Raw genomic sequence first — 11463 nt, forward strand, 5'->3', positions numbered from 1 at the left:
AGAAAAATTATAAAAATATTTTATTTTCACATTTGTATTTAATAATTATTAGAAACATCTATATATTTTTGGATAAGTATTGGAACATTAAATGGTAGACAAGAACACGATCCATTCCCTGTTCCGTTGACTTTCATCGACATGGAGACGGCGGAGCTGGTTTTCTTGCCGTCACTGGGAGTCGGTCACCTTGTCTCCACCCTCAAGTTCATCACTCAGTTTCTCGATCGCGACCACCGATTCTCCGCCACCATTCTCCTCATGAAACCCCCATTTGCCCTGACGCCGACGGCTGGAAACTCCGATCCGCCGCCGCCTACCTCCACGCCGCGCATTCGCTATATTCATCTCCCCTGCCCCCCCGATCCTCCTCCCATTCAAATCTTACACAAATCCGTTGAGAATTACTTCTCTCTCTATGTTGAGAGCTATAAATCTTTGGTTAAAAACGCCATTGTTGACCTTGCTGTGCCGGTTGCTGGCTTGGTTCTTGATGTCTTCTGCACTTCCATGATCGATGTCGGCGATGAACTTGGCATCAATTCGTACATCTTCCTCACTTCCGGCGCTGGATTTCTCGGATTGATGTTTCATCTCGAAGCCCGAGATCGATTAGTCGGTGTTGAATTCGACAAATCGGAAGCCGATTCAATCATCCCCTGTTTCACCGACTCTGTTCCGATGGGATCTCTGCCTCAATTTGCGTTTAACGGCGACGGCGGATTCAGTTCCATGGCGAAACAAGCTCGGAAATTGAAGGAATCTAAAGGAATTATCATCAATACCTTCGCCGAGCTTCATCAACCCTCTGTTTGGAATTCACTCTCTGAAGATGGGATCCCTCCGATCTACACGGTGGGGCCGGTGCTCGACCTGGAAAGCGAAAACCGGCCAACCCCAGATGAAAAACAGAGCAGGGAAATCAAGGGTTGGCTTGATAATCAACCGCCGTCGTCGGTGGTGTTCTTGTGCTTCGGTAGTTGGGGATGTTTCAGCCAACCCCAAGTCATGGAAATTGCAAATGGGCTCGAGAGTAGCGGAGTCAGGTTCCTCTGGTCTCTGCGTAGCCCACCTCCGCCGCACAAGCAACTCGAGCCACCGTCTGATTACGCCGATGTTGACGACGTCTTGCCGGCGGGATTCCAGGAAAGGGTTAAGGGGAAAGGGAGAGTATGTGGGTGGGTTCGGCAAGTGGATGTTTTAGCCCACAGAGCCATTGGAGGGTTCGTTTCACACTGCGGATGGAACTCCATTTTGGAGAGCATTTGGCACGCCGTGCCGCTCGCAGCTTGGCCACAGTACGCCGAGCAGCAGATAAACGCGTTCGAGCTGGTTAGAGAACTGGGTTTAGCGGTGGAGATGAAGATTGATTACCATAGGGACTGTGGATATCTGGTGAGTGCCGATCAGATCGACAGAGCCGTTCGATGCTTGATCGACGGCGATGATGCAGAGGAGATGAGGAAGAGAATGAAAGAAGCTAGTGAGAAGAGTAGAGAAGCTCTTGTTCATGGTGGTTCTTCTTACACTTCATTTGGGAATCTCATTGATAACATGATGGCTACTTTTCTTTAGCTCGAATTTTCGGTATTTCTATATATGTTTTTCATTTAGATCGAGTGTGTACGTTGTAAGATCTTAATATCCAAGAAGATTGAAACTAATTGTGATAGAGAACAATATTTGCTAGCGGTGGGTTTGGCCTGTTACAAATGGTGTCAGAACCAGACAACGGGTGATGTGCCAGCGAGGAGGCTCTTCTCTGAAAGGGTAGACACAAGGCAGTGTGCTAATAAGGACACTAGCCCCAAAGGGAGATAGATTTAACGGGGTCTGTCCCACATTGATTGGAGAAAGAAACGAGTGTCAGCAAGGACGCTGGGCCCTAAAGGGAGTGAATTGTGATATCCCACATCAAGGAGGAGAACGAAACACCCTTTATAAAGGTGTGGAAAGCTCTTCGTAACAGACGTTTTAGGGATAATCTTACAACATAGAAAAACTAATAATTTTAGGGATAGTCCAAGAATCACCTTTGAATCATAAAGTTTCTCCCAAAATATAGAATTCAAAGGACAAACCAACCCTTTGGAAGACTAGAATAATCCGCTCGGGGTCTAATAGCAATCATAGGAATAATTTGAGGCCTACCTCGAAATGTCGAAAGGACTCCCAAAGAATTGATGTTCAAAAGAGAATATCACAAAATTTCTTAAAAAATAGACAACTAAAATCCAAAAGCTTACTCTCAAATTAGGCTCCATACAATTAGCCTACAACACGGCTAATATCATAAGAGAAATTGGGTCACTACAACGAACCGAAGCGAGGAGACTCGAGCCAAAAAGTCAAATCCATGGTTGACCACCTCTGATATCACAATAGCACTTAATCCCCTGCCGTACATTTTGGAGCATTTTAGTTCTGATCGGTGTAGACGTGATTTTGGTAAACAATCATTTACACTCGTACTGATATGACATGAATGGTAAAGACTTAACTACACGTGAAAAACAAGTAAAAGGGGTTCCAAACGGACATATAACTATAGACAACACGTAGTAGACAAAGAAAACACATTTGAGATGTTTAAGAAGATTCTTAAAAAAAAAAAAACATTTAATTTAAATTTTAAAAAAATCATTAAATTGAAATTTAAAAATTGAAGCTTCAACAAACAAAACCTCTCTTTGAGCGACTTAAAAGAGAAGCAACAGCACCGTTCTAAAGGAACTGATTCAAGGCGAAAAAAAATTTCAGCAATGCGAACTTGGGAAAAGCGCGAATCACTGATTCAGATAGAGACGGCAATGCTCTTTGAGTAGAAAGCAAGCAACAAAAAAGGTATCCAAATCTCCAATTTCTTCATCTTCCTCCTCTGTCAAGCAAGAATCTATACCGATTTTGTTACAGGCCGGCAAAGTTCTGCACTTTCATGTCGTCTGCATTGAATTACATCTCACTCTCACTCACTGAACTGAGTGAGTGTACTGTTGAATGAGTGATTCTTTATTCTTTCATGGGTGCCTCAGCTTTCCTCCCACGCTTTTCATTTTGGTTTTCGCACCCGCTAAGTGTTTGTATAAATGCCGCATAGAGATTAATTCATTTGGAGTGCTTATTGAGCAATGGAGAGGTTGCGTGTTGTCTTAGTTTGCTTTTCTATTGCGTTTGCATCCACTGTTGTGGCTGTTCCAAGTGGTAATTAGTTATGTTTCATGATATCAAATTCTGCCTGTTTTGTGAAGTGTTCATGAGACTGTTCTTCTCTTGCAGATGTTGGGATTCACTCGAGAAGATTGATGTTTGGAATCAGTGGAAGCTCATCCCGTGAGTCCTTGAAGAAGGTGAAACTTCAAATTCAAGAGGGGTTGATTTCAAAACCCCAATTGAAATACTTGAATGTTGAACCAAATGCTGTTAGTATTAACTCTCCATTCTCTCTGCCTCCTTTTGATTCACTTGGACCATCCCCATTGCCGGAAAACTCTCCTCCTTTCTGTGAAGAGGCACCGCCCTATACTCCTCAGTCGCCATCACCACCACGACCGGCAGGTGGTCTGCCACCTCCGCCGCCATCTGGGATGATCTATTCCTCCCACATGCCCCCACCACCGCCAGCTTCTCAGCCCAATGTCCCTACTAGAAGCCGAAGCCCACCACCACCAACCCCACCCAGCATCATTCCCATAACCCCCCCTCCACCACAAACCACACCCACCATCAGTCCCATAATCCCGTTAGTCCCTTTAACCCCATTAGCTCCATATCCTCCGGGGAACGTTTCCAGCCCCACCCCACCAACTGGGCCTCCAAGCCCACCTCACCACTATGGGCCTAGCCCACCTAAACATGCTTCTGGGCCACCCAGTTATGGGCTGAGCCCACCAGTGTTTCTGCCACCAGTAGTGCTCCCTCCCCCATCTGGTCCACCTCCTGCATCACATGGAGGGAAGCCAATTTCCTCTGGTGCAGCATGGTGCGTGGCTAAGCCCACTGTACCTGATCCAATAATTCAACAGGCGATGGATTATGCTTGTGGGTCAGGTGCCGACTGCAAATCCATTCAGCCTAATGAGCATTGCTATGAACCTGACACTGTTCTGGCACACGCCTCGTATGCTTTCAATAGCTATTGGCAGAACACTAAGGCCACTGGTGGCACCTGTGACTTTGGAGGGACTGCCATGCTTGTAACTGTGGATCCAAGTAAGTTCACCGCTCGCCTGTTTCCATCACGTCTTTTCAAATTTGCACACAATCTCAAGCACCATCCACCCCTGCTTTCCTTGCACGTAATTGAATAAATTAGACTTCAAAGAAAACGCGTCACTTAAAAGGAAACTATTAGTATCTAGTGGTCCAACCATTGGTGTGAGATCTCACGTTGGTAGGAGAATTAAATATTCTTTATAAGGATGTGGAACCTTTCCCTAGGAGACAAGTTTTAAAACCTTTGAGAGGAAGTCCGAAAGGGAAAACCAAAAAAGGACAATATCTACGGGTGGTGGACTTAGGCCGTTACAAATGGTATCAAAGCCAGACATTGGACGATGTGTCAGTGAGGAGGCTGAGCCCCGAAGGGGGGTGGACATGAGCTGGTGTGCCAGCAAGGACGCTGGGCCCTGAAAGGGGTGGATTGGGGGGTCCCACATCGATAAAAGAAGGGAACAAGTGCTAGTGAAGACTCTGGAACTCGAAGGAGGGTGGATTATGAGATCCCATATCGGTTGGCAAGGAGAACTAAGTATTCTTTATAAGGGTGTGGAAACCTCTCTTTAACATAGTGTTTTAAAAACCTCGAAGAAAAGCCTAAAAAAGACCGTATCTGTTAGTGGTAGACTTTGGCTATTACACTTTGTTTTGTATCTTTTCATTAAAGTTTACTCATCCATCAGCAGACTTTGGCTATTACACTTTGTTTTGTATCTTTTCATTAAAGTTTACTCATCCATCAGCTTTGCTGCTTCCTTTGATCCAAAAACTTAAACAGATCAACTGCGCCCATAATAGAGATAATGTTACTTAATCAAGCACCAAACATCTCTTGTTTTTCTCTCTTACTTTCACAGAAAGAACACTTATGTCGGCCTCCAATGAGGTTTTTATTGGTCATTTTCGTTTAAATATGCATACTTTCTTCTCCAAGTAGACTTTCTTTCACTGAAAGTGACTTGATTGTGGCAGGTTTTGAAGGGTGTAAGTTCGTCCTCGTTTGAGATTAGAAATGGAGACACACACAGTTGGTTCGCCATTTTTGACATTTTGAATAAACAAACAAACCAAGTGCTGCTGCCGTGCCATCTCCCTTTCTACTCATTCATTTTCAGACTTAGACTGATTCAATTTCAGGCTTAGAGATCTATGATCATACTCTGTATTTCTCAATCAAGGAGCCATCAAGTTTCTTTGTCTTCTAACTTCAATTCCTTTCCCATTAATAGTAGTGTATGTTTGGGTTACCTCTTAATTCAAGCATGTTCTTAATAAAAATTGTTTAAAGTTTAACGCATTTATACGTTTACTTACCTTTTTCAAAGAGGTTTGTGTTAATGCTACTGTGAATTAATAAGTTCCAATTTATATGTAAAACACTATGACTAACTGACCATTACTGCAAAGTTTTGAGATATGGAGCTTGATGCCTCGATCTGGTAGAAATATATTTGGAAGATATTTCGTAAAGACATGATAGAAATATATACCGGAGAAATGTGGTAAAGATTTTGATAAAGATATATTTGTTAGATTATATTTGGGAGGTATAAATCTTTGTAAGCTATATTTAGTAAATTGAAACTATATATATATATCCATTAGACAGTGTTGTAAATCTGGACTTCTCGTGCAGTGTTGTAAATCTGGACTTCTCGTGCAGTGTTGTTTCTATTGTTGTACATACCTGAAGTCATCAATAATAAAACATTAGGAATAATAAAACATTAGGCAGTGTTGTCAATCTGGACTTCTGTTGTACATGTCTGTCATCAATAATAAAATCTTTAACCAATATTCCTCATTATATTTTCTCTCTCTTGTTATTTGTGTTTATCTTGATCGAGTGTGTGCGTTGTTGAGCGATCCTAACAATTGGTATCAGAGCTAACAACTAGTATCGATCCTAACACAAAGGTCATTAAAAATGGTATCAGGTGATGGTCATTGGAGTGTTTGTCGGAGGTGGGCAATGGTCGTTAGAGGTGGTGGTGGTAGTAATCGTCAACATGAGTGGTGGTGGTAGTAATCGTCAACATGAGCGGTGGTGGTGCTCACCGTGACGACTGTAGTAGAAACAAAATAAAATGTGAGGGTATTTTGGTCATTTTTTCCTATCATGAAAATTTAAGAGACGTTTTAAATTAAACAATGGTGCCACGAGAAACAGGGTTATATTTCATGTTTTTAGCGTTGAATTCTTATTTAAACTATACCTCAATTTTAGATCGTTTTGATTTTAGAAGATAATTCTATCAATGAACTATTTATCTTTCTTTCTTTGTTTCGTTACAAGACAACTTAATCCAACGAGCTAAGTTCCAAACAACGTCTACTTTTCAATAAAATATTTGTCGTAAAGAATTTTAGCACTTGATTACGCCAACCTAATTTTAAAAAAAATTAAATCATTTCTCTTGCTTTGTCCACACTCTAAGCCAAATTCATCCATTTCTTCAAAATCAAACTCAAAATAGTTTTTAGTACTAAAAAAGAACCCAAATTGATAGCCTTTTATGCTATAGCCTATAGCATTATTTAAAATCGATTATTTCTTTTCTTAGGATCGGAGCTGAAGGTTTGAGCATACGTCACCCGTGCCAATGACGACCCCGTTGTGAGTTTTAACAAAGTGCAATTGTGACACTTTAGATTTTCAATATGAGATTCCACATCGATTAGAGAGGAGAACGAATATGTAACGATCCAGATCCACCGCTAGCAGATATTGTTCTCTTTGGACTTCCCCTCAAGGCTTTAAAACACGTCTGCTAGGGAAAGTTTCCACACCCTTATAAACGATGTTTTGTTCTCCTCCCCAACCAATGTCGGACATCACAGAAATCTTTTCCTAACAAATACGTTTTAGAAACCGTGTAGCTGACAACGATATCTCGTTTGAGCTCTTACATTGATATCTCGTTTGAGAAGAACAGAGAGAATCAAATCTAGAATGAGAAGATCTTGTGATGAGTTCAAGTCAAAATCAAAGTAATCAAATCAATTTATGGTTTGGCACTCTCTCTATCTATCATCTCTATCAAATTCTTTATCAATTTTCTTTCAATTTTCAAACATTTACAACTTTCATACATATATTTTTTTAAACATTCCATTTTTATAATTAAATTCCTCGAACATATATTCAAACGATTCGAAATTCAGATCTAAAGTAAAATTTAACTGAATTGAACGTTTAAGGTAAATTTTGATTTTTCCCCTATTTTTTTTTTTCTTTGTGACGTTGATACCCGAGTCAAAAAATGATATATGAATGAGTCAAGATCACATCTACATGAGAGTGTTCGATATAAAATTATGATTAAGAAACATTTAAAACACATTGATAATTACTATCTATACCAACAAAATACACTCAGTCCCGTGTTCTTTAAATTTTTTTTAAAATTTTAAAACATTTAGTTTTTTTTTTAAATATAATCTCAAATTCACAATTATTATTATTTTTTAAAAAAAATTCATAAATGTGTTGATTTTTTTTTGGATGGATGAAATTTCCTCTTCAATTAAGACAAAATAATAGTAATTAAAAAAAATCCCCAAATTTGACAAAAATGAATAAATCCAATAAACAAGTTGAAATTTCTGAATTTAAATTCAATTAATTAATTTATTATTATTATTTATTATTATTATTATTAATTTATATTTTTGTTTTTTTTCCTTTGGAATTTATTTTTGCTTTAATTATTCCTCTTTTGTGGGCCCCACTTTTATTGCCATATTTTCAAGCAATCACAACCTTACTCTACTTTTGGATTTTTTCCTTTTTTTTTTCTTCTTTTATTCATAATAACCCACGTGGAATTATGGGCTTTTTTTAATTTTTTTTATTTATTTATTTTTATTTTCACCCATCTACAAGTTGCCTTGCTAATTTTAGTGGAATTAATTAGTAAACTCATTTATAATTAACAAATCCAATCAACATAAATAAATATATATACCTACAAATTTTAGGCTAAATTATTTATTTCGTCCTTTCAATATAGGAGCTCGGTTTTGAACTTCATATCTCGAGAAAAGAAGAATTGTTTTAAAAGTCTGTCACGATATAATTGATAATTTATACAGCTAGACGTATAAAGAAAAAATTACAAAAAAAAAAAAAAAAACATATATATATATAGAATAATTGTCACGTTATGATAGGTTTGTGAATATCTTTAAGTATTGAGCTATAATTAATGTGACACTCGAGTAAAAAAGATATACATGAATGAATTATGACTACATATAAATAAGAGCGATTCAGAGTCGATACATATACATACATTATGAGATCTCATATCAGTTGGAGAGGATAACGAAACACCCTTTGTAAAGGTGTTGAAACCTCTCTCTAGAAGACGGATTTTAAAAACCTTTACGGAAAGTCTGAAAAGGAAAGCTAAAAGAGGACAATATGTGATGTCCCATATTGGTTGGAGAGGAGAATAAGTCACCATTTATAAGAGTGTGGAAACCTTCCCCTAGCAGACTGTTTTAAAGCCTTGAGGGGAAGCATGAAAGGGAAAGTCCAAACAGGACAATATTTGCTAGCGGTGGATCTGGGTCATTACAAATGATATTAGAACCAGACATCGGACGATGTGCCAGCCTTCTCGTTGTTCCCTAAAGGGGAGTAGACACGAGGCGGTTCCACATCGGTTGGAGGAAGGAAAGAGTGTCAGCGAGGACGTTGGGCCCCCTTGGTTGGGAGGAGAACAAACCACATTTTATAAGGGTGTAGAAATCTTCCCCTAGCAGATATGCTCTTTCCCTTTTGGGCTTAGACCATTACACGAGTAGATATTGATTGATTTTTCAAATATGTGAATGCTTAGCGGGGATCCTCGTACCCCTTTACCAGAACAACCTTCTGATTCGCTGCAAGAGCCCTTCCTTCGTCTCAGGACCTACACCCGGGGCTCCTGTCTCTGACATCGGGGGCTCAGTGGGGGTGGAGTTCAACTGTGAGACCGAGAGGGAGAGGAGCGAAAGCGGTGAGCCCGAGGTTACGAGGCGAACTCGTTCAACATGAAAAAATATCGACGAATAAATTTTAGATATATATATATATATATATATATTTAAAAATAATGTTATTCACATAAAATATAATTTAATTTCTTACTTGTGAATTATAAAGGCGTAACATGGGGCACAGATAGAGAGAGAAAAAATATCATGGGTGAGAATGGCCGACATCACGGATTCACTTGTAAAAATTGCATGGCTGGATGCTGTCTATTTCTATTTTTAAATATTATTATTTTTTAATAATAATATTTTAAAAAAATTATATAAATTGGGCCCTTAATTCAAATTTATTATTACCTTTAAAAATTAATTTTAAAAAATTTTAAATATATTTTATCAAAGAAATCAAATTACAAATATTAATTTAAGGAATAATTCGAACCGTTCAAACCAACCCAACCCAAATATTTATTGTACGACTGAGCTGAGTTTATTATTTAATAAGAGTTAATTGAATAAAAAACATACGTTTGGATCTAAAAAATACCTTATCCCGACCCAATCCAACCCTTCAACACCTTTAACTATAATTTCTGACTTTTTCCGCGTCATTATTGAATATTTATTTAAAATTTGCATTAAAAGGAGTGTAAAAAAGAAAACGAACAAAAAAAGGAATTTTTTTGACTCGAGAATGTGACATCAAATTATATCAATCATATCATATAAATAATATATATTAGATATTACATAATAATTCTTATTCCCTAACCAATTGATGAAAGAATTATTAATGAAATCGAAGTCACGGGCTCAATCAGCCATATTAATAACGTAATCCTTTTCTCTATAGTCTCCACTATCATATTCCGTCATTATTTTATTTCAAAACTTTTTATAAATCAAATTAAACATTATATCCATGTATCTAATCTCGTTGACCATGTAAGAACAAATTTCATCCACTCGTTTCAATTTGTGGTAGATCACAATTAAACCATTTTCTACGACGGGGTCTATCAATCTATCATGTGACAGCTTTTTAGCATGAATGACTCGGTCCCAAATGACTGCGACTCATAGTTTCGACTCTTCTCATTGGTCAATAAAACACCCATAAATCTTAAATATTTTAAAAACCCGACGTAAAATTTATCTTGAATTTTTTATCTTTCTAATATATAATATATTCATATATCTGTATAATTATATATATTAAATTTAAATAATTGGAAATGATGAGTTTATACGTGTGTATATATATATATATATACACACGTATATATATATTAAATTAAGGAAGTTTCCATGTTACTTATGGCGATTTATACGCGATTTTTGCGCTTATTCTCCTTATTTCCGTGATTCCATCGGCTCTCCAAGTCAACTACGGCTTTTATTTTTTCTCATAATTTTTATATATACTCATGTAAATTAAAAAAAAAATGAAAAATGAAGATGGTAATTTAAATTACATTATTAGTTGATAATATATATATTAATATAATTTATTATTGTAACGACATTAAAAAAAAAAAATTATATGAATGAATTTAGACTATGTTTATGTTTAATAAAGGCGATGAGCTAAGGATATAATGACTAAAAAATTTAACATTTAAAAATTATTATTTATATTAATAATATAAACATTTAAAAAAAAAATCTAAAATTTTAAATTATTTATTTTAGTTTTTAAATTTTAAAAAATAATAATTGAATTTAAGTTTTTTTTTTTATTGTTAAAAAAAAAAATTAACATTCAAAATGTAATTGAGTGATTTCAATTCACGATAAAAGTCACGGTCATATCTGTCTAAGGTGTTTTGTATGTGGTTGTACGCTCGTTCTAAACCCTTTTACCTCACTCTCATTGTATGCCTTTCATTCTATAATCTTAGAGTGTATGACTCCGTACAACTTTTGTGTTCATATCTGGTCAGTGCAATTTGACTTGAAATGTATCATGAAGGGATACAGACTTATTATCAAATCTTCTTATCCGTGTTATATGTTATCGTTGTTTTGTTATTGTTTTTTTTACTGCTTGTTAGCTTATAAAATCGTTTTTCAAGTCGAGGTGGAGGCGTAGGTCGTTTGCACCACTAGTGACCTAAATTCTAGTTGGGTGGCATACTCAAGAGCGATAATAAATACGACGAGCATAATATTAAAGTAGTTTATCAAAAATATAAAAAGAACACTTCATAACTAATAAAACCTTTTGATTACCTGTGAGACTCCATATCGGTTGGAGAGAGGAGC

The 11463-nt window shown here is 37.0% G+C and overlaps 1 protein-coding gene and 1 pseudogene across 2 annotated transcripts; both read left to right on the top strand.

The window, feature by feature from the left end:
- The first annotated feature begins 23 nt into the window (after window positions 1-23).
- LOC111788527 (anthocyanidin 3-O-glucosyltransferase 2 pseudogene) lies at window positions 24-1664 on the top strand (annotated as a pseudogene).
- A 994-nt stretch (window positions 1665-2658) lies between these two features.
- LOC111788529 (uncharacterized) lies at window positions 2659-5505 on the top strand. Of its 2 annotated transcripts, none has more exons than XM_023668868.2 (3): window positions 2659-2844; window positions 3277-4209; window positions 5188-5505. In XM_023668868.2, exons 2-3 carry the CDS (start codon window positions 3303-3305, stop codon window positions 5217-5219), a joined length of 939 nt encoding a protein of 312 aa, XP_023524636.2. In that variant the 5' UTR covers window positions 2659-2844; window positions 3277-3302; the 3' UTR covers window positions 5220-5505. The 2 variants fall into 2 exon arrangements, with proteins under 2 accessions (XP_023524636.2, XP_023524635.2); XM_023668867.2 differs by lacking the exon at window positions 2659-2844 and adding an exon at window positions 2886-3201.
- The last annotated feature ends 5958 nt before the right edge of the window (window positions 5506-11463 follow it).

Source organism: Cucurbita pepo, chromosome 2 (assembly GCF_057944985.1).
Source record: "Cucurbita pepo subsp. pepo isolate OVF chromosome 2, ASM5794498v1, whole genome shotgun sequence".
NCBI lineage: Eukaryota > Viridiplantae > Streptophyta > Magnoliopsida > Cucurbitales > Cucurbitaceae > Cucurbita > Cucurbita pepo.